The 24077-nt window shown below is 38.0% G+C and overlaps 1 protein-coding gene across 1 annotated transcript in view; it reads left to right on the top strand.

Moving 5' to 3' along the window:
• KIF5B (kinesin family member 5B) overlaps nt 1-24077 on the top strand; it is a 39755-nt gene that overhangs the window by 1392 nt on the left and 14286 nt on the right. The window contains exons 2-14 of the mRNA XM_007446572.1: nt 6039-6126; nt 13923-13996; nt 14986-15090; nt 15586-15634; nt 16157-16212; nt 16296-16383; nt 16546-16670; nt 18130-18234; nt 18554-18699; nt 19965-20113; nt 20733-20926; nt 21786-21854; nt 23825-24031. Of these exons, the coding sequence (XP_007446634.1) occupies nt 6039-6126; nt 13923-13996; nt 14986-15090; nt 15586-15634; nt 16157-16212; nt 16296-16383; nt 16546-16670; nt 18130-18234; nt 18554-18699; nt 19965-20113; nt 20733-20926; nt 21786-21854; nt 23825-24031 (1455 nt within the window). The remainder of the gene's footprint in view (nt 1-6038; nt 6127-13922; nt 13997-14985; nt 15091-15585; nt 15635-16156; nt 16213-16295; nt 16384-16545; nt 16671-18129; nt 18235-18553; nt 18700-19964; nt 20114-20732; nt 20927-21785; nt 21855-23824; nt 24032-24077) is intronic.

Genomic DNA, 24077 nt, shown 5'->3' with positions numbered 1-24077 from the left:
CCAGTGGGTTTTTCGGGGTTACCGTATGGGAAAGAGTGTGAACTCTTTTGTGTGTATATCAAAGTATTATAACAGAAAAAGGTAAAAGAGAAAAAGGTAAAATTGGACCAGTTTTTTGAGAAAAAGGTAAAATTGGACCAGTAAACTAGGTTTTTTTGAGAAAAAGGTAAAATTGGACCAGTAAACTAGGTTTCTTGTTAGTGTCAGCTTCTTACGTCTACGGTGAGGAGCTACCTTGAAGAACTTGATAATATGCCGAGGATGGTGAGATACTGTCCTTCGTAGTATAAACCATGACATGACTAGATTTGGCGGATCATTGTCAACTTCTGAGAGACCAGAAAGTAAGGTGGGGTTGGTGTCTGTTTTTTTCGTTTTTGTTTTTTTTTTTTGAGGTCTGATCTCTGGTATTGAAAGGTCTCTGAAAATAACATCCTCAGCTCAAGGAGATTAAAATGGGTGGCAAGATACTGCCCACAGAACGGTGAACTGTGACTGGAAATGAAAGTCATCTTTCTTGGTGATGCCGTTTGACAGAACTTGCTTCTACATGGCTGTCATGCTACCCAGTGTTAACGTTGACTTTTTCTCTAGTGGTATTCCACATTTGGCATATGTTTGGATAGTTAATTTGGAAACCAGACAAAGGGTTCACGGGAGATGGAAAGTTGAAGATGAAAAGCATTGACATGTAAGACAGAACTCAAGTTCTTTAGAGTTCTTATGTGAACGTTTCCAAAGTTCAGCTGTAGAATATGAATGTCATAGCTCCACGTAGCTCAGGAGGATTTTGGCAAACAAGTGGTTAGGTTCCTAACAAGTGCCAGCTACTACTGTGTGAGGACTGTCAGGCTGGTTCTTTGTTAACAAGTCCACAGAAAAACTCAGGCTATAAATGACATCGTGGTGAGGCCAAGAAGTTAAGCACGAAAGTAGTCGTCCTTTTCCTTTAGGGTGATACATTGTGCGTGCGTGGAATCAGAGGAGGCTTGCAAGGCCTGGGTTGTTAGTTGGCAAACACTAATAGGTTGCTAGTTTCTCACAGAGTTTTTATGATTATTCAGCCTCTCAACAGTGGTTGAACATCAAAGCTGTCTTCCTTTCAGATTTGTAGTAAGAATGTCTTATTACTTCAGATATTTTTGTGTGTGCGTATTTACACAAATCTATAAGTATTATCAAGATTTATATGTTGGAATGATAGAATTTAGGATTCACAAAATGTTTTATGATTAGGTTTGAAGGCAACCTTCTAACGCAGGCCAAATGTGACATAAGATACGAGGAAAGAGTTAAAAGAATATAAACAATTACCACAGGAAGCATAACGTTTATTTTAGGTTGTTTCCTTTGAATTTCTTTACTTAGGTTTCCTTACCATTTAAATAAATTTAAGTCATAATATTAGAAATCATGGGTGAGTGATTTGAGTTGTGAATCAGTAATGAACAGTTGGCCTTTAGATAAACTGGCAAACATTTTAGTCGTTTGTTTTTGTTTAAGTATAAGCAAAAATACATTACAACTGAGTATGATACAGCTTTAAAAAGTGTAAGGCAACACGCTTAATTCATTACTTTCTGAGACCAGTGTTTTGCATATAGTAAGTCATTAATTACTCTGAGGTCTTTTTTTTTCCCCCAATTTTTTAAAGTGCTTTATTTTATCTTTTTAAAAAGTTGTCTGGGAATTTATAAGGGCAGCTAGGAGGAGTGGAATTAGAAAATCTCCAGGTAAAAGTCATCTCATGGTTTGTTTTGTTCATTTTACTGGATCCTGATCCTGATTCAAAGTAAATAGTTTAAGAAGGAATTGCTGCAGTGCAGCATTTAAAATTAAATTATCTTAAACAATTTTACAACATTTTGTACACAGCTTTCTGGTTAAATCAAAATTTAAGAAATAAGTATTTTAGTTTACAGTGTTAACTGAATTGTACGTGTAATCAGTGCTCACGTAGAAGATAATTTTTTAGGATTCTGATTTTCCTATAAATTCAGTTTCCAATATTTTGTCCAAACTTTTTTCCTCTTACTCATGTAATCAGTGATTTTAATGTAATGTGACCCCATGGCAATGTAATCTTGTAGTGTTTCTCTGTGCTTTACAGCCTTTGTACAAATTTTTTTTTTGTAATTAAGTGCTCAGTGAAGTGCTCTAAATATCACATATTGAATGAAATAAATGCATTATTTTTTGAACAACTTTGAATGATACAGATAGAACTGTTTGCTTTAGATATGCAAACTTGTTATCCACAAAAACTGGGGGACCAGGGCAACACCTGGTTATGTAGTTCAAAGGAGCCTGCTGAAAACACCAAATAAAAAAATCAGTAGAAAAAGTTATTCCCACATTTATTTATGCATCGTGAAAGTGGAACGTGCATATTTGCATCGTTAAGCATCTTTACTAATCATTCCTTGTGTGGTATACTGTAGAGGACAGAGCCCAAAACAGGCTGTTGTAGTTCATTGAAGTTAGACCCAGTTCCTTACCTCTAGCACAACACGATTTCCCCTTTCAAATGTATGATGAGTTGGTGTTTGATCCTGATTACCTTAAATACAAAAATTAAAAGAGAAGGAGCCATCATAATATACCTTTACAGTTGTGGAATGTTCACCCATAATCTGTCTAAGGAATCTAACTAAGGAAAATCTAATATGATGTAATCCCATGTGATCTGAAAATCACTATTCAGAATTCCAGAGAAAGACATATTCCTGCCAGAGGGTGTCCTTTGTAACCAAATTTGGTGTTCAGCCTGGTCCGTGCGGATTCAAATAGGAACCACTTCACTAAGAAATCTAAGGTAAGGGCTTCCCTAGTGGCACAGTGGTTAAGAATCCGCCTGCCAATGCAGGGGACACGGGTTCGAGCCCTGGTCCGGGAAGATCCCACATGCCGTGGAGCAGCTAATAAGCACGTGCATCAGCCACAACTACTGAGCCTGCACTCTAGAGCCCATGTGCCACAACTAATTGAAGCCGGCGCGCCTAGAGCCCGTGCTCCGCAACAAGAGAAGCCACGCAATGAGAAGCCCGCGCACCGCAACAAAGAGTAGCCCCCGCTCGCCACAACTAGAGAAAGTCCACACGCAGCAACGAAGACCCAACACAGCCAAAAATTAAGGAAACAAACAAAATCTCCTCCCCGCCTCAAAAAAAAGATTATTTGCCTTATTTTGGAGAGATGCAGTTGTCACAATATTACCTGTTTTTTGTTAACTTGTTTCTTGCAAGTAAAATTAATCATGAGGGCTTCCCTGGTGGTGCAGTGGTTGGGAGTCCGCCTGCCAATGTAGGGGACGCGGGTTCGTGCCCCGGTCTGGGAGGATCCCACATGCCGCGGAGCGGCTGGGCCCGTGAGCCGTGGCCGTCGAGCCTGCACGTCCGGAGCCTGTGCTCCGCAACGGGAGAGGCCACAACAGTGAGAGGCCTGCATACCGCCAAAAAAAAAAAAAAAAAATTAATCATGAGTTCTTTAACCCTAGAAGCTGTCTCCATTTCGATTTAGTTAACATTACTTGATCACTTATATTCGATCCTAGTATATAGCTGTTTAGCTTAGTATTCAAGAATCTATCCAGCCTTATCCTCTATTATTCTTTGAACCCTACTCTCTGTACTAATTAATATCATTTCTAAAATTGTTACTCATTTACAATATCTGATACCTTATAAGGTGCTAAATAAATGTTTGCTGGATAAATGAATAGGGAAAATTACTTTCTTTTTGATAGAAAAAATATTAGTATGGTTTATTTCTGTTATTTTGACTGTGCTTGTGTTTGTTTTCACAATTGTTTATCATGAATACATCTTGTACAATCAGTGAAACAATAGATTATCTTTTATTAGCCACACCTGTAGATGTGAAAGTTAATGTCTCAGAATCTTAGCAAAAGGACACTTATGTATGTCGTAGCCAAAGAATAATCAGCCATTGAGATGCTTACATTTAATTGATGCCACAGTGAGGTCATCTGAGTATATCCTTCAGGAATGCTTTCAGCTGCAGAGGGAAAACAAACTAATAGTGGTTTAAATAAATAAGAGGTTATTTTTCTCACATAGGAAGTCTGGAGATGGGCCTTTAGTTCTACTTGCTGACTCTGTTACCCTCTGTCATCCTAAGTTATTGACTTTCCCTCGTCGTATTTGTCGTGTTTGCAAGATGGATGTTCCAGTTCCAGACCTTCATTCCAGAAAGTAGAAAGGGTAGCTTCAGCTGAGGCGGTCCTTTTTATCAGGAAAACAAAACCCTTCTCTGAAACCTCTCAGAAGACCATCACTTCATGGTATCTAGAGCTGGGTCATGTGACACTACTTGCAAGGAGACTCCGCTAGCAGGTGGTTAGCTTCCAGCGTGTCTGGTGGGAGGCCGGAAGGGGACGGGGAATTGGGAATGGCTTTGGACAGGTCTTTAGGGACTGTTTGCGTCATCTTTACTGTTGTTCCAAGCTTTAGGGAGGGGAATTGTGGGGTAGAGTTTCTAAAAAGTATGGTCTTTTTCAGCTAAGACCTAGGAAGTATTCGATAATGTTAAGGATTATTTCTGGGGTCGTGATTGTTTATTTTGGGGCCCAGCTCCCTTCCTTTACTTTAGAAGAGACTAGAGAGCCTTCATACACTTACTTTCAATACCAGAATCCCCTTGCTCCCTCTCTCATCTTTAGCTGCTCACTTTCTCTCTTAGATTACTAGATTGTTCCTGCCAGCATTTAAACTTGCTCAGGTCTTGTCTGTCTAAAAAGACAGCTTTCTTTGAGCCACAGCCAGATTTCTGTTCAGTTACTTCCTATTCTTTTTTCAACCTTTTCCAATCTGATCTTTGTGGTGGTTCGATACTTTTCAGTTTTGCTTTGTCCTCACAGCTGAATTTGACACAATCACTTCCTCCTTGAAAATTCTTCCTTGACTTGCATGGACATCATCATACTCTTGATTTTATTCATTTCATGTCTCTGGCTCCTTCTCAGGCTACATCAGCAGTTCTCTAAATGTGTCCCCAAAATCCTTTAAGGGGCCCACAAAATCAAAACTGTTTTCAAAATAACACTAAGATGTTACTTGCCTTTTTCACCGTGTTGACATTTGCATTTGATTTTTGTATCCTTGCACTTCAAACTTACAACATCCTTTGGTTTCTTGAATGCTACAAGCTCCCTTCAGCCTCTCCTGTTCCCAATGCCTGGAGTACTTCCGCATGCTCGCCCTCCCTCATGAGTAACATTGAAGAGAATGACAGAGAGCTGGGTGCTACTTACTCTTGAGTTCTTTAACATCCCTTCTCCAGAGTGTGTCTCTGGCATTCTTCTGCCTTCCCCAGTCTCAGGTTCTCCTCTAAGTGCTCTCATAGCACTTTCATTAGCACTCTGTCGCGCCCGTCGGAATTCTAGTCACTCAAATCATTTGTCTGATGTCTGCCCCACTGTTACTTAGGTTCCACTAAAGCAGAGAATGAATCTGTCTTGGTCATCATTCTAGCATGGTGTCCGGCATAATCGGCACTCCATAAGTACTTATTAAGTGGATGAACGGTTGAAATGCTGTTGCAGTAAACTGAAAAGCTGAATGGAATAGTGGAAGGAGCCCTGAACCGAAAGACAGGAGATTTGGGTTTGAATTTTAATTTTGTCATTTACAACTTTTGGACCTTTCACGATTCTAATTCCTTATCTGCAAGATGATGTTAGTATTAAAAATAGGGTCTCAATATCTGCCAGAAAAGATATGCATTAAATAAAAATTCACTCAGCAATATGAGTGCCCACCACAGTAGTGCTAATTTCTGTGCTAGGTTCTGGAAATACAACAAAGACTAAAACAGACATGCTTGTTTTTGTGGAGTTTATTCTAGTGGATTTGTTCTTGGGCCCTAAGGTCCTTTCTGCAAAGATTCTGTGACATGAAGAGAGGCATAGTAGGTATCCTATTTTGAAGGTTAAATATATGATGACATCTTTAAAGGAGCTTAGAAATGTCTGTTCACCTTTAATCTGTGTAGTTGAAACCCTTGTTTCTGTTTTTCAGTCCAAGCCTTATGCATTTGACCGGGTGTTCCAGTCAAACACATCTCAAGAGCAAGTGTATAATGACTGTGCAAAGAAGATTGTTAAAGGTAAATATATTTAACCTGCTGAGTTGTTCCAGCAATAAGTCAAATTTTGTTTGTGATCTCTCCTGTTTACCCAACGTTCTCTTTTTCATTTTACGTTCCCTTTCCCTTTAGTTAATTGCAGAGGTTGTTTAAATAATGGAAAGGTCAAATATAGTTAGTAAGCCTATTGCTCATATTCCATGAACTAATTTATATACAGTACCTTTTAAAGGGTGTTATGAGAATTACAGTGTGTGTACATTCCAGTTAATACTCTTAACCTATACTGAGGTATTTTTCAGGTTTATGTTTTCTAAAACCATAGAACCTTAGAGCTGAGAGGGTGTTAAGTGATTGTCTGGACTTACTTCCAGTTACTGCAGAAATATCTTACATCAAAGGGATCTTATGACTAAATAGACATTACTTCGTGAAATGCTTTATAGCACTTTTTGACAGGTCTAATTGTTAAAGAGTACCTACGAGATTGAGGCAACATCTGTCTTCCTATAGTGTTCACCAGCGTAGAGGGGTTGGGATTCAGTATCAAGTGGAAGGTTAGGATTAAGTAGGAGCACAGACATTTCATCTAGTAACAGGAGGAAATGTAGAGTTTATGGATAGAAGTAGGTCCATTCGTGTGATGGCGGGAAAATGTACATGTTCTTTTCATATTAATTCCAGTTTGTCTCTGATGTAGGGAGCGAAGTCATCACAGAGAGTGAGGATGGGAGAGGAGGTTCTAGGAAAAGGTACAGAGTCTTCTAGCAGTGTGGAAGTGAATGGATTAGGGAGGTGTGGCAGCATTGCCAGGCAACGTTAAGAGCCCACTTGTGGTTAGCTGCCAGAGAGCTGAATTTACCCAGTTGTATTTTGCCAGGCAAGTACAAAAGAGGGAGAGAAGGGCAAGCGATGTAGTCGAGAGTGCTGCTAATGGTGAACCCTGGAATCTAAGCTACCTGGGTGGGGGAAGCAGGATTTAAGGGACAGTGAAAAAAGGTGGTAAGGTTAGTGTGTTATAGTCTCAGTGGAGTCAAAGGTTTTTTTGGAATCAGGGTAATAGAAGGAGTAAAGGGAAGTGTATACTTGGTGTTAGGAAGGCAGTGCAGTTGGTAATGAAAGGTCTAGAGTGTGACCATGGACTTGGCATCTGAAGGAGAAAAGGATAAGATCATGGTGAAAATTAGGTTCAAGGACCTAGAGGCCAGGGTATCATCTAGTACATGGACATCTAGTCGTGGGATCACCCACTACGTGGACATGAAACCACCAAGAATTACAACAGGTATGGAATTGGTGAGAGACAGTGGACTGGAGGGAGAATTAATGGGTGATTCTGTAAACGACTGCAAGAAAGAGGAACAGGCAGTGTCATCTTTTGTTGTAAGCATCAAATAGTTTTCCAAATGGATCTGTCATGGAACGCAATTATACTACATTCTTTGATTTTGACTTACTTTTGTCGTCAGTATAGCAAAAGATTGCTTTTTTAATAACATGAAGTTGTTGATTCATGGGCAGTTTAAATGTATGAATCTTTTTCACATTTGCTGCAGCCAACGTTAGACCCCAATCCACACTTAAATATTGGAGTTTTTTTCATCAGGCATAGAACCAGCATTGCATATTTTTTTCATCTGGCATCTGCACAAGCCTTTAAAGTGCAGATTCCATTTTGTTCATTTTAGCTCATAATCCTATTTTGAGTTTTGTTTTTACAGTTGTCTTACAAGGGATCTGAGTTGGCTATCTGCATGTTTTAATAAGTCTGTTATGGTGACAAGGATATTGAAGGCTTTTTTTAAGGTCTTTAAGCACAGTGGAGTTTGGAAAGTATTACTATGAATCATTTATAAAGTACTTAATGGGCCATGGTTCTTAGCCTAATCTTCTAAAAACGGAATAAGTTTGTTGGCAGTTATTAAATCATACCTGGTATTTAACCACCTTCAGATTCTCTTACCTGTACAGTTGTCTAGTTCTTAGCTTACCAACATATCCACAAGAATATGATGAAAAGCTTGCATCCTTTTGTGAAATCATGGTGCATGACTCTGGTGTTCCCCCAAAGTACTACTTGAGTGACCCAAACAGGAAATGAGATTAGTTCAGCCATAGCTTTTTCTCAGTGAAATTTTGGTATATTCGTCTGAGGTTCCCAGAATCGATTGATTTTTTGCTTTTTGAAAACGAGTGTAGCATTTACAAGTTAGTCATCTTCTTTTACCTCCGTTACCTGTGGCTTTTGTGAAATTTTTATCCATGGGATGTAATTCTCTTACAGCTAGAAACTTGGGCTCATTTAAAGCCATTCTTTGGCCATCCTACCCACCTCAAACCCAAAGCCGCTCTCAGCAGTGTTTTTTCTGTTGTTCCTTTTGCAGATGGTGTTGTAGAAGACGGTAATACATCGTTTGTTGACATAATCACCTTTTCTAGGCAGTGCAGGTCTACTCACTCCTGAATATTTTAAAAGCTCTCTTTAGGGCCTTACTTTTTATTTTGTTTTGTTTTTATAAGACTCACTTATCCTGGGCTTTTACCTTTCTCATACTGTTCTAGTGATTTTTATCTTTTTTGTACATCTTCAGTTATGTAGCCTCTTAACAATAGGCTCATACCTACCTTTCTCAGAACTCTGCAGTCTGTGGTCCTGACATCTAGTGTAATTGTTTCTACTACCTTTTATACTGTTTCATTACTATTTACAACTCTGAGATGACATCATTCTTTTTTTGAAATCTCTCTCCTTTTCTCAACATTTTGATCCCTTTTACTTTTTACCTTTTACCAGCAGATTCCTGCTTTACTGTTGGGAACCAAGTTCTGGATAGCAGTTCCCTTCTTTGCAGTATGGTTAAGAGCATAGGCTTTGGAATCAGACAAACCTAGGTTGAAGTCTGGGCTCTGCCACTTGCTAGCTTGTGACTTGTGGCAAGTTCCCCAGCCTTTCTAAGTCTCCATTTCCTCTGCTGCAAAATAAGGGTACCGTGAGGATTTTAAAAGATGATTCATGAAAAAGTACTGACTTGCCCTGGACAAGACACAAATGTGGTGGAGTTACCAGTAAACACGTAGCTTTAGGGAGAGTGATGGGGGTGGGGGCTAGGTGAGGTGTCAGGGCAGGAAAGCAGTTAAATACATGGCACGCTGGACTTGGGATATTCACTGGCACACAGATCAAGTAGAAGGCCATGGTAAGAAACTGGTAGGCAAGGATTGGCAAAATGATGGGTGAGCTGGTATTTCCTCTGAGATGTGGATTCGATGAGCAAGCTGCCGGGACTGAGTTGAGAGCAGCTCGTGTGCTCTGGGCTCCTGACAGCCCACCGAGGTTGCATTGTTTCATAAATATCTGTACAAGTATATAGCTTACGTATAGGGCTGTTACCTTTTCCTTTTTGTAGATTTGTCAGATAGATTTTTTTTGTTTTCTTTTGAGCATGCTTTATCTACTTGTATTCTCTTGAACTCTGAACCTGAGTGATGTCTACAAGTTGGTTTCCCTGGTATAAAGTAATTGTTGTTTATTCAATATTTGCTATATGCCAGGCATCTTACCAGGCCTCCAGGGAGTCCCCAGTTTCCCACCATAGCTTCCTGACCTGGACTGTGTGCCACTGTATCCACCTTAATTTTTCCACGTGTAGCCTGCCATGTATTTATTTTGGTTCCTCTGTTCCTTGAGAATATAATGTAGTAGTTAAGAGCTTGTCTTTGGAACCAAGACTGTCTGGGTTTGCATCCCAGCTCTGTCTTACTGGCTGTGGAACTGTAGGCCACAGTTTCTCAGTTTCCTCATCTATAAAATGGGACTAAAAATAGTACCTTCCATAGGGTTTTGTGAGGATTAAGTACATTCATATATGAAAGATTATTAGAGCCTGGCACATAATGCTTTCAAATGTTAGCAGTAATGTATATATTTTTAAAATTTATTTATTTTTATTTATTTTTGGCTGTGTTGGGTCTTTGTTGCGGTGCACGGGCTTCTCGCTGCGGTGGCTTCTCTTGTTGCGGAGCGCGGGCTCTAGGCACGCAGGCTTAGTTGTGGCTGCAGTAATGTATATATTTTTAAAATTTATTTATTTTTATTTATTTTTGGCTGTGTTGGGTCTTTGTTGCGGTGCACGGGCTTCTCGCTGCGGTGGCTTCTCTTGTTGCGGAGCGCGGGCTCTAGGCACGCAGGCTTCAGTAGTTGTGGCTCACAGGCTCTAGAGCGCAGGCTCAGTAGTTGTGGCACGTGGGCTCAGTTGCTCTGCGGCATTTACTGCCACCAGGGAAGCCCAGCTGTAATAATTTTATGTGATGACTTCTAATTCTCACAGCCTTCCCCTAAGCAGACATTCTGCTGATGAGGAAGCTGAAGTTCAGAGAGATTAAGTGACTTTTAGAAGGTGATAAGCTGTTCCTTCACTTGCTAAATACGTTTTTCTTGTTTACAAAATATGAAAGTAATATTTGTCCATAGTTCCACCTCTGTCTGTTTCTCACAAGAAAGGCAAAAGTATATTATAGGAGGGGAGGGACACTTTAGAAAGATGCTGTATGAGTAATAGTAGTAATCATTCAGCAAGCATTAGAGTTCCTACTAAGTGCCAGGCACTGTGCAGGAGTTAAACACAGCCCTGGCCTCAAGGATTTTACGGGCTAGTGAGGAAGGCAGACAAGTAAACTGATGGTTGCAGTACACAGTGATCAGTATTATGATTAAAATGCAGGTGCTACAAGAACACATAGGATGGGACTCTTTCCCAGATTCGTTTGGGGGTGGAATTGGATTGGAGAGAAGTAAAGCCTAAGCTAGTCTTACGGATGCACAAGAGTGGGAAGGAGAGTGAGGGATTTGCTCCAGACAGAGAGATGCATGTGGGCTAACTGAGGCAGCCCACATGAGAAAAGTATCGCCTCTGTAGGGAAGAACATACATTATGATATGACTGTGACGTTGAACCGTATTAAATTGTCAGATTCAACCATTTTTACCAACAAAAACAGCAGTGTGAGGGGAAGGATGGTGGGAGATGGAGCTGAATAGGCAAAAAAGAGCCAGTTCCAAAGGTGCCTAATTTTATCTGATTACAGATGCGTGCTTTCTGGGATTTTCAAAGAGATGGGTATTATTTGTGTGGTGTGTGTGTGTGTGTGTGTGTTTAAAAGAACTGTACTTTTAAGATATGTGCATTTCATTGTATGTAAACTTTATCTCTGAAGAATAAAACTGCAGAACACTGAATTCTAGCCAATGGATACATTCTAGCCAATATGCATGCTGGAGTATTTAGGTGGAAATGAAGTCTGCAGTTCACTTTGAAATGCATTAAATAAATAAGACAGATTAAGATGATTAAGGCAAACAGTAAAATGATAAGTTAATGATAGAATCTTGGTAGTGGTTATAGGGGTGTTCACTGTAAAATTCATTCCGTTTTTCTGTATGTTTAGACTTTTTCATAATAAAGTGTTGGCAGTTAAATCACTATAGAAAGCAGAGGTCAGGAATGGATTTGAAGATAGGCAAGAAGGGATTATTATTTTCCTAATTGATAACAGTTATTACTTTAATGATAGCCTGGTGCCTCTAGAAACCACCTAGTCACTGTTACATCCCTGCTCCCAGAACAGAGAGCCTAGGTCGTAGTGCTCAGCAAATACTTGAACATTGACTATTCCATAATCTCTGTAATCATATAAAATTTTTAAGTTTTGCTTGAAGTCCCAAATACAGACATGTGGCATACATTGATTATGCTATGAGCCCTCATATGATGTATTTCACCTAACACAAAATTACCGTAATATCCTATAGACATATGCTACTAATATGATCTTGGGAAGGTCACTTACTCATTCACCTACCAGTATTTATTAAGTACTTACTGTGGTAGTTGCTAGGTAATTGGATCATATCATGAATGAACCTTTCATGTATAGATCTAACAAAATTAGGTTTTATGTGATTGATTAAAAGATCTTAAGCAGAGGGTATGATACCAACAGGCTGAGAACAATTGTATGTAAAGGAAGTGGATTGGAAAGGGTCTGGTGCTTTTTTTTCCCCAGATGATTGCTTCTTCAGAATTACAGAAATATTGTAATCTTATCTATTTTATTCTTTAAAAAATTTTTTTACATTGCTTTGGTAATTGTAACAAATGTACCATATTTTTATTTATTTTTGGCTGCGTTGGGTTTTCATTGTTGTGCGCAGGCTTTCTCTAGTTGCGGCTTGCGGGGGCTACTGTTCGTTGTGGTGCGTGGGCTTCTCATTGAGGTGGCTTCTCTTGTTGCGGAGCATGGGCTCTAGAGCGCAGGCTCAGCAGTTGTGGCTCGTGGGCTTAGCTGCTCAACGGCATGTGGGATCTTCCCGGACTAGGGCTCGAACCTGTGTGCCCTGCATTGGCAGGTGGATTCTTAACCACTGTGCCACCAGGGAAGTGCAGTCTTATCTGTTTTAAATGTGATTCTTGAAGTTATTTTGCTTCCCTTCATAAAACTGAAAAGATTTTGAATGAAAGTTTCAAATGTTTGAAATCTCCTAAAATCTTCCCAGGGAAGTAAGTACTAATACCTTCTTTTCCTTATTAAATATTTCTGTAGCAAATCTGCTATCTAGTTAGCTGTGCCCAATGTTGGGACCTTTAAAAATTTATTTTCTTTTCTTTTTTCTTCCTTTTTAAAATCAATTTAAAAAAAAAGACAAGAATTGACTTGCTTACTACAGGTTTACTTTCCACTGTTAACATCTGCTGTTTCCAACTGAGGTTTCTCTTTTTACTTTGGCTTCCTCTAAAATAGAATGTAATTTTTTATATATATAAATTTACTTATTTATTTATTTACTTATGGCTGCATTGGGTCTTTGTTGCTGCTCACAGGCTTTCTCTAGTTTTGGCGAGTGGGGGCTCCTCTTCATTGCGGTGCGCGGGCTTCTCATTGCGATGGCTTCTCTTGTGGAGCACGGGCTCTAGGTGTGCAGGCTTCAGTAGTTGTGGCTCGCAGTCTGTAGAGTGCAGGCTCGGTAGTTGTGGTGCACAGGCTTAGTTGCTCCACGGCATGTGGGATCTTCCTGGACCAAGGCTGGAACCCATGTCCCCTGCATTGGCAGGGGGGTTCTTAACCACTGCGCCACCAGGGAAGTCCTAGAATGTAATTTTATAGTACCTTTCTTTTTACCAAAACAAACAAAAACAAAAACCAAACCAAACCAAACAAAACAAAATGATTCCCTGAAAACTGGAAATTAAAAGGTCACCTTGTTCACCCACATCCCTCCCAACCCCCGCTTAAGCCTAGTAAAGGAAGATGCTTAAATGTTAATGGTAGACCTTAGGATACACAAAGGGCTAGAAAAGTTTTTCGCTGTTTTTTGTTTTTTTTTTTTTAAATTCCACGGGACCTCCCTGATAATCGGTTTTGAGGTAGGACTGGGCTTGTTACACTTTGTATAAGGAGGTATGTTGTGTGGGTTTGTGAGGCTTAACCACCAGTTAACCACCAATCAATCCTACTTCTAAAAGCTATTTCATATCTGTGTGCAAGCTGCCCGAGCACTGTTTTTCTTTTCGGTCACATAAAGCTTTGGAATACAGGTGTAATGACGTCTGAGATGTACATTGACAGGAGAGATGATTATAGGCAGTGGAATTTAAAATTTCCTTCTTCCTGACAACAGAAAGTGATCTGGGCTGGAGAGAAAGGGATTCCTTAGGTGAACATCACTAAGAGGATTACTATTAATATATTCTTGTTTCCTTTAATGCCTTGCTTAAGGGGAAAAAAGTCCCTAATGTATAAAATCTCTGATTTTTTCATAGATGTGCTTGAGGGGTACAATGGAACCATATTTGCATATGGACAAACCTCCTCCGGGAAGACACACACAATGGAGGTAACATCTCACAGTCTGTACTTAGATGTAGTTTGCTGTGCACAGGGCACTCATTCGTTATTTGTGACATCGTTTTACCACACGCTTAAACAGTTTTTTTTCCTCTATTGCTTTGTCTCATACACGTTATACATGTATACATCGTTGTTGCAATCTAATCAGTTCCTGAGTTTGAATGGTGAAACCGTATATTTGAAATTATATCTAGCTTTGTTTTATCCACATAACCACAAAATTATGAATGTTTTAGAATTAAGTAAGAATTCTGTCACCTTATAATGGGAAATTTTTAATGTTTGTGTGCTTTCAGTTCTATTCAGAGCACTTAATTTTTTCCTCCTCTCCTTGGTCGTGTCAGTGTGTCCATCCTGTTTCCCCACCCGCAGCCAAATACTTGCCCCTCTTCTCTCATAAGAAGGTCTCCAAAATTTTCAGAGCTGCTGTTATTAAGAAATGTGAACCTGCTCAAGCTTTGCTTCTAGAACACAGCCTGTAATTTTCTGCCACTGCTACAGAGTATCTGCTTTTATCATTTATCTGAGCATTCCATATAAAGTAAATGACTGCTTATTTTAGTGTCACTCATGTTACTCATTTCCATAACGTCAGAGAACAAGCACATTCCTAGCATTTGGATGAATTTGACTTGAAGTAGATGCAACAGTGCAGATTTATGTGCCGAGCAACTAACATTTTCCTAGAATGTGTTCATTTACAAATGTGCATAATCTGATCTAACAATTAAATAAAAGGCTAAGATCAGTTGGTAACCCATATGGTTGGCATATATTATTTATGTGTAACTTACAAAAATATGTGACAGTTGAATTAGGTTTTTAAGGTATTTTGTACAGCCACATTTTGTTTCACAAAAAATTGCAACAATTAGAATTCCTATCCTCTGTTGACTGTAAATTATAGATTAAAAGTTTTGATTTTTAATTTGTATGTTACAGTTTGTTTATGAACTGGTTTTGTTTTCTGTTTAGGGTAAACTTCATGATCCAGAAGGCATGGGAATTATTCCAAGAATAGTGCAAGATATTTTTAATTATATTTACTCCATGGATGAAAATTTGGAATTTCATATTAAGGTAAAATCATTGGGGAAGGGTTGTATTTTATTTTATTCCTAGAATAATTCTGTTCAGTACTTTTTCTTTTAAAAAAGTATTTTTAAATATTTTAAAAATTATCTTACAGGCAGGTGTAGCTGAAAGATTATTAGAATTAGTAAACTCAGATCCCTCATCTGCCGTGGTAAACAAGTAAGCTGAGCCTCTCTTGCCTTAGCTGCCTTCTCTGTAAGATAAGGGAGTTTGGCTACAAAGCTCAAAAGTTCTGACTAATTACACCTAATTGTCTAATTTTAGGAGAAGATACATAGTGGAAAATGTACTTTAGTTACATAAGGGGTTTGGTGGATTTAGGGCTTCTCATTAGAATAAGAGCTGTGGCTGAGTTGTCCCTGTAGTCTAGATGGTACCTGGAACTCAGACCCCAGTAAATATTTAATGAATAGGTGAATAAATTACTTTGTAATTTTAAATGGTTGATTTTTCTTTTCCTTTATTCCCTCTGCCCTTTAGGTTTCATATTTTGAAATTTATTTGGATAAGATAAGGGACCTGTTAGATGGTAAGTTAAATTCTTGCTCTTCATTCGTTTTTCAATATACCACATACTGCTTTTTTTTAGTAGTAAATGTGAGACCATTTCTGAGTAACCTATATGAAATTGACTTAAATTATAGGAAAAAGTTTTAATTGAATGCCTTTGGACTTATTGAAAGCATATATTGTGGGCGCTTTGTAAGTAGTAATTAGCACATTGGACTAGAGTCTGGGAGCCTGAGTCTTGAGCGCTCATCTTCTGTCAGCTGTTGGTCAGAGACACTGTCCTTGGCAAACCATTGAACCACTCCAAAATGTGGGTGGCAGACGTTGGCCTGGACCTAAAATTCTATATTGCTGCATTGGTTTCTATATAAATCTCCTACTGTTTCTATAGGCTTTTACTTTTATAGTGATATCTACATATTTTTGAAGTTTGTGTATTATTATTAGGCTGCTTGAGGGGAGAAACAGTTGATTGACTATTTCACAGCCAGTGTTAGAGTTTAGGGAGATGTTGTTAATGTTATTTATTTTTCTTTTTCAGTTTCAAAGACCAATCTTTCAGTTCATGAAGATAAAAACCGAGTTCCCTATGTAAAGGTATGTATAATACAGAATATTTAGAAAAGCCCTACAATAACATTTTTTTAGGATAGTGACATACTTATAAATTTGTTTTACAGGGGTGTACAGAGCGTTTCGTATGTAGTCCAGATGAAGTTATGGACACCATAGATGAAGGAAAATCCAACAGACACGTAGCGGTTACAAGTAAGTAGCCTATGTATTAACACTAGTTAACGTACAAACTGCCTTAAAATATCTATCAAGTTGATTAATTGTAAGATTTTTCTTAGGTGAAATAATGCTTTAGAAGTTATTAGTAAGGGAAAGCCGTGTTTGTTGATAGTTGTTTGTGTGGTTTCTTTGCAGATATGAATGAACATAGCTCTAGGAGTCACAGTATATTTCTTATTAATGTAAAACAAGAGAACACGCAAACGGAACAAAAACTGAGTGGAAAACTTTATCTGGTTGATTTAGCTGGTAGTGAAAAGGTAAAATCTTTATATTCTGATAGATATCTAAGCATTTTTATGAACTTTAACTCAGATTTGGGCTTTTGCATTATTTATTGTTATATATTGAAAGTGTATATCAAATTGAATTTGGTAGCATTTTTGAGAGTTACAAGCATTTATGCCAATGCTTTGTCATTACAAATTTACTGTCATTTGGGCCACAGTCCAGTTCAACCAATAAGTGTTATCCTTGACTTAAGGTGTGTACTTTTATTGAGAATGTGTTGAGTGTATGTCATTAAGAATTTTACTAGGTATCCTTATCCTAATTTTTAGTATCTATTTTATTCATATTGGCAGTGAGCTGTCTCTGAAAACTGGTAACTATCCATTAGTCCTTTCGGATTTTGTTGTACTTCTTTCTTTCCGACGATTATTTAACTATTCCAGTCATATACAGTCTGATTCTAGTTTATGTCAAAATCAAAATAAGTTCAGGTGTTTTCATATTGACCTATATGTGAAACTTTTTTGCTGTTCTACTAATCTGTTGTTTCTTCTGATTAGAATGACACACCTGCTCCCTTCTATGCAAAGTTTTATACACATACTTCAAAGCCCGTCTCTAATTTTGTGAATACTGAGAGGCTGTTTTTTCAGCCATCATTGCTAACATATTATTCTATTATCTTTAATATATATATAGTTTATATTTTTTTAATAGAAGCAGGTTTGCTTATATAATATAAATTTGGTCTCTCTCTTTAACAGTTACAACATCAACATTATGCTTCAGTAAATTTTTTAAAGTTTCTCTTTAAAGGGGGTTAACAGGCCTCCCTGGTGGCACAGTGGTTAAGAATACGCCTGCCAATGCAGGGAACACGGGTTCGAGCCCTGGTCTGGGAAGATCCCACAGGCCGTGGAGCAGCTAAGCCCGTGCGCCACAACTACTCTCTAGAGCCTGTGAGCTACAACTGCTGAGCCTGCGCTCTAGAGCCCGTGAGCCACAACTGCCGAGCCCGTGAGCCACAACTACTGAAGCCCGCGCGCCTAGAGCCTGTGCTCCACAAAAGAGAAGCCACCGCAATGAGAAGCTCACGCACTGCAACCAAGAGTAGCCCCTGCTCGCCGCAACTAGAGAAAGCCCACGCGCAGCAGCGAGCATCCAATGCAGCCAAGAAAAGGGGAGGGGGTAACAAATTAGTAAACTACAAATGTACGTGTAATTTGATTAATTTCAGGAGCACACCTAAAAATAAAATTTGGTATCTTCTTAATCCCATTTTTGTCATGCAGCTAGTTACTTGACCAAGGTCTCAGAAGAGTCATACTCAATAAATAATAACTTAAAGTAAATGCTTGGCAAATAAAATCATGAACCTTTCCTTTTTCTTTTTTACTAGTTACTGATGACCTCTGAGCTTTTTAGAAAATCAAAGAAAATCTCCTAAACTCGTAATTTTGTTTCCTTTTTTTGAAATCTTATGTATAGGTTAGTAAAACTGGAGCTGAAGGTGCTGTGCTGGATGAAGCTAAGAACATCAACAAGTCCCTTTCTGCTCTTGGAAATGTCATTTCCGCTTTGGCTGAGGGTAGTGTGAGTATACTTGTCTTCTATATCCCTGTCGTTAGTTAGTGGAGAATTACAGATAGATACATACAATGTGCATGGATGTGTGAGTGAGAGAGGGATTCACTGAATCAGTATGTATGAATAAGTTGTCTTTTAGGGATTTATTTTATAGTATTAGTATGTATATCCTAGTTTCCATCTTAATAACTAGCATTTAAAACAACTGAAATCACTTTGTAGTTTATTGTAAAGTAACATATTTCTACAACAAATTTTATTACATAGAAATCCATTGGTCCTCTTTGTTTTTTTTTCTTGTTTGTTTGTTTGTTTTTGTACATAGACATATGTTCCATATCGAGATAGTAAAATGACAAGAATCCTTCAAGATTCATTAGGTGGGAACTGTAGAACCACTATTGTAATTTGCTGCTCTCCATCATCATACAATGAATCTGAAACAAAATCTACACTCCTGTTTGGTCAGAGGTTTGTTGTTAAGAAAATGCAGTCTATACCGCCTCCTTCTCTGCTGCGATTGCTGCTTATCTTTTTTAAAAAATGTTTTTATTGAAGTATAGTTGATTAATAATATCATGTAAGTTTCAGGTATACAGCATAGTGATTCAGTTTTATATATATATATATATATATATTCTTTTTCAGATTCTTTTCCCTTATAGGTTATTACATAATATTGAGTATAGTTCCCTGTGTTATAAAGTAGGTCCTTGTTGGTTTTTTATTTTATCTATAGTAGTGTCTATATGTTAATCCCAATTGCTTCTTATCTTGTTATAAGTGCAACAGAAGTCTTTATGTGATTGATATTATCACCCATATTTTAACTTACTGGTTTATATTTTTGTCTCCTCTTCTGGACTAGAATCACCTGAAAACCAAGTATTATATTTACATACCCTCTGTAGAAAATGCTTGTTGAATTAAATAAAATTGAATGGGATATTAAAAAAAAAAAGAAAATGCAGTCTAAATGTAGATAGGCCTTTTGTTTATTAAATCTAGGAAAGTTTCAGGTAGATATTCAAATCAGTGTGTATTGTTAGTGTGCTAGACACAATTTTTTAATTGAGAGGCAGATAATATAACCAGGGTCCACCTTGTAGGCTGCTTGGGTTTGAATTAAGTTTTAGTACTTAAATTTTAGTACTAAAATTAATACTATTAAGTACTAATTTTACTACTTAAGTTTTAGTACATTACAGTCAAATGTTAACTTGAGTCAAATTTATGTGAGACGCTTCAATTCAGCATTAAAGAAAACAAACATTTGAATCAGATAATAAAGCAAAACCTGACACATAATCTCCTATGTTAAGCCTGTTGACATATGTGACCTGTTTACATAGTGAGATAACCATATATGAGATGGCTAGCCTGGGAAAGTCAATAATGATGACTCTGTCTCTGGCCATCATTGATAATTGCTTTTCTTAATTCAGCGTTATAAATGAATTGGAGAAATGATGCACTCTTTTTTTTTATACTCATCAGGTTTTGTTGTTGTGTTGTTTTTTAAGCTATTTACAGATGTTGGGACTGACCCAAATTTAATGGATTGTGAATAAGCACCATACTAATTATAGCTCTTAGGATTTAGTCAAAGATAACTGGACAAGAATAGTTAAGTTAAATTACCAGCCACACATGCGTATATTACAGAAATATAGATACCAATTGAAAGTAATTGTCACATTCTTCCCCCCTCCCCTTTCCCCAACTACTTCTCTTAGGGCCAAAACAATTAAGAACACAGTTTGTGTCAATGTAGAGTTAACTGCAGAACAGTGGAAAAAGAAGTATGAAAGAGAAAAAGAAAAAAACAAGACCCTGCGGAACACCATTCAATGGCTTGAAAATGAACTCAACCGATGGCGTAATGGTAATAACTTATGAATTTGTTGTTTTGAGTTTGCTGAATCCAGTTTTAGACCTGTTTTATAAATTTAAAAGGCATTAGGGATCATCAGATAAAAATGAATAAAATCTGTTACATTAAATTCTGATTTTACCTGAAATAATAAATAGAGGCATAAAGGCCAACTAGCTAGCTATAGAAGTCTCAAGGTGGCAAGATGCTTAGCTTAGGGTGAAATCAATTAAAATGATAAGATTTGGTGACTGGCTTTAGAGGATGGGGGAGAGTCAAAGGTAATTCCAGGGCTTCCCTGGTGGCGCAGTGGTTGAGAGTCCGCCTGTCGATGCAGGGGACACAGGTTGGTGCCCCGGTCCGGGAAGATCCCACATGCCGCGGAGCGGCTGGGCCTGTGAGCCATGGCTGCTAAGCCTGCGCGTCCGGAGCCTGTGCTCCGCAGCGGGAGAGGCCACAACAGTGAGAGGCCCGCATACTGCAAAAAAAAAAAAAGAAAAAAGGGTAATTCCAACTTTTCATATCTCAGGGACTGAGCAGATAAAGTTGGTAAGAACTGCTGAAATTGAGTAAAATTGAAATTAGTTTTAGACAGGTGGGTTTTATTAACCATTCTGTTGTCTTATTTTAGGAGAGACAGTGCCTATTGATGAACAGTTTGACAAAGAGAAAGCCAACTTGGAAGCTTTTGCAGTGGATAAGGATATTACTATTACCAATGATAAACCAGCAGCCACAATTGGAGTTACTGGGAACTTTACTGATTCTGAAAGAAGGAAGTGTGAAGAAGAAATTGCTAAGTTGTACAAACAGCTTGATGACAAGGTAGGTATTGTTCATGTTCAATTCTGTTTTAGAACATTTTTGACATAGGTATTTTTATGTTCTAATTTCAATATTATGGGTCCTTGTGACCTATATATATCTTCCTAGATTTCTGTTAACTTTTTCAAGATCATTGTATTAACAAAAAATATAAAATCACAATCTCTGTTTGTATGTAGAAACTGTATATGAGGCATATCTTTTTTTCCCTTTTCTTTAAGCTAAAAGAACTTACAAAAGGAAATTTGGCATGGGTCCTTGGAGAGCCTTAATGAAATGTTCTTAGAATCAGGGATCTGAGGGCTCTAATAATAAAAGTGATTCAAGAGATTAGACAGAGGGAACAGAATTGAGTGGAAATAATATATTTTGCTTTGATTATATCCGTAGTGTGAAAAATAGCACAATTTTGAACCAAGTAGAGAGCGTGGGAAGAGCAACAGTAAAGAGACCAGAAGAAAATTGTTCTGGCTTTGTTTTTGGTTTTTGTTATTAGATGATATTTTTATTGTATTTTAAACAGAGATGGTAGGTAGGTTTGAAGTGGCTACGTGGCTTTATTTTCAATACAAAGCTTTCAACATGTTTATTACTTTTTAGCATTTAAAGTATTTAATGAATAACTTTCATAAACATAAGCCTTTTTTCTTATTGTGTGATAAGTATGTTACTGTGATTGATAATTGAAATTCCATCTGTTTCAACACCGTCCTAAGATAAGAGATTGGAATAAGCTATGTTGAATTTGGAGAAAATGACTTTGAAATATTGGGGGGTGGGAAGTAATCACAATTTGTGTTAGGAATCAGTTAGAACCAGGTTGTGAGCTACTTTGTTAACCTGTTACTAAAAATTCTAGGATGAAGAAATTAATCAGCAGAGCCAACTGGTAGAGAAACTGAAGACCCAAATGTTGGATCAGGAAGAGGTAAACTGAATACCTGTCATATTGCTTCCAGAAAAGCTTTATAGTCTGTCATTGTCACTTAAATATAAAAGATGAAGGCACCTACAGAGCTCGGAATATACTCGAGTACATTTTTAAAAATTTTTGAATATGTTCGTGCTTCACTGTGGATATCCTGTGAGACCGGTACATCATACAGACTGAAGCAAAGATTGACTTTCTCTTAAGGTTTTTTGGGGTTGGGTTTTTTGGGGTTTTTTCAGTTTGAGTTCTGACTGGAGGGGGGAGGATGACTTTTTTCTTTTTAAGTCTGTCTTCTTCTTTCCTTGTACAGTGCTGTTTTGTCTTATTTTCCCCAAAACATTTCTTTCTTTTTTTTAAAATTTATTTATTTAATTTATTTATTTTTGGCTGCGTTGGGTCTTCGTTGTGGTGCGTGGGCTTCTTGTTGCGGATCATGGGCTCTAGGCACACAGGCTTCAGTAGTTGCGGCACACAGGCTCTAGAGCGCAGGCTCAGTAGTTGTGGCACACGGGCTTAGTTGCTCCGCACCATGTGGGATCTTCCTGGACCGGGGCTCGAACCCTTGTCCCCTGCATTGGCAGGCGGTTTCTAAACCACTGCGCCACCAGAGAAGCCCCCCAAACTATTTCTTACTGATCCTTGGGAAAGACTTACTACCCTGAGCTGGAGTAACCTTAGATTCCCCCTCCCTTTATGAAACGTATTTCATCATGGAAATGATGAGGGAAGGAGTATAAAAAACAGTTAAACACAGATATATGTCTAAAGGGATTATTAAAGAAAATACTGATTTCTGAATTGTATTGGCTTTGTTTTTAGTAATTTGTAGTTTAGGGTATGACTTTTATCGAGGAAATGAGAATGTCAATGAATAAGATCATTTTTTACCCCTTCACCATTTCTACCCTCATCTAACCTGTTGTTCATTTCTGTCATCTTCACTTTCATCTTATTTCTTTCAAGTTCCTTCTCTCTAGTTTTTCACTTTGGACCCTCATTTCATCTCACTTGGCAGAATGGGGGGATAATTGAAAAATGGTCCTTTGTTTAAGGTTTGTTCTGGGGATGGGAGCAAAGACTATACAGCTTCAGTGAGAGATACCCAGCATCAGTAATATTAATCCTGGTCAGATCATCTTTATTCTTGTTTGACCTCTCGCGTTGTTTCTCAAAGGAGCACTAGTAACATTGCGTAATTCTCCATTTATATGGTTCTGTCCTGCACATTATAGTAGGACAGTGGGCATCCCTGGCTCCCACTTCGAAGTGCCATTGGCATTCTGCCCCGTTAGAAATACTCCTATACATTTCCAGATGCCCCTACTTAAAAGCCACCGACCCTGGGTGATTACAGTATTCTCCTAACTAGTCTCTTGGCTTCTTCCAGTTCAAATTTTATTTACTGATAACATGTTTTCCTGAGGCATGGCTCAGGTGCCACCCTCTGTTGCCCAAAGAAAATCTAAACTTTTAAAACATTACTGATTTCTTTCTTTTTCTGTGCCCACTATTGTGAGCCTTGTATGCCTTTTTCTTTCTGTTATGTTAGTTTGTATGTGACAGAAATCTTCCTTCATAGCCACCTTCTCCATGAATACCTGTCCAGAAATATCCCCCCTTTTCCTATACTACCAAGCACTTTGTCATGTCCTATCTCCTTTATGGCTCTTACATTTCATTTTGTATTGTATTTATTTGTGTACCTGTCTTTCTTCCACTAGATTCCTCAAAGGAATCTTAGATTTCCTTTCCATCTCCCACAGTGTCTAGCACAGAGCCTGCACATAGTAGGCATTCAGGAAATCGGTTGAATGAATAAATGTTACGCATAATAACATCCACATTTCATTCCCTTTGTGATTTGCAAATGATAATGGAAATAGGTTATTTTTGGTTTGTATACATTTTAAAAACCTGTGTACATTTTAAAACCTGGGTAAAACAGATATTTTTATTCCTTTGTATAGCTTCTGGCATCTACCAGAAGGGATCAAGATAATATGCAGGCTGAGCTGAATCGTCTTCAGGCAGAAAATGATGCCTCTAAAGAAGAAGTAAAGGAAGTTTTACAAGCCTTAGAGGAACTTGCTGTCAACTATGATCAGAAGTCTCAGGAAGTTGAAGACAAAACTAAGGAATATGAATTACTTAGTGATGAGCTGAATCAGAAATCGGTAGGATATAGTTTTCCTTCCTAATACTATACTACAGTATTCTTTT

This window comes from Lipotes vexillifer, unplaced genomic scaffold (assembly GCF_000442215.2).
Source record: "Lipotes vexillifer unplaced genomic scaffold, Lipotes_vexillifer_v1.1 scaffold229, whole genome shotgun sequence".
NCBI classification, from domain to species: domain Eukaryota; kingdom Metazoa; phylum Chordata; class Mammalia; order Artiodactyla; family Lipotidae; genus Lipotes; species Lipotes vexillifer.
The sequence above is the reverse complement of the archived record's forward strand: the minus strand, read 5'-3'. Positions and strand labels throughout refer to the sequence as shown.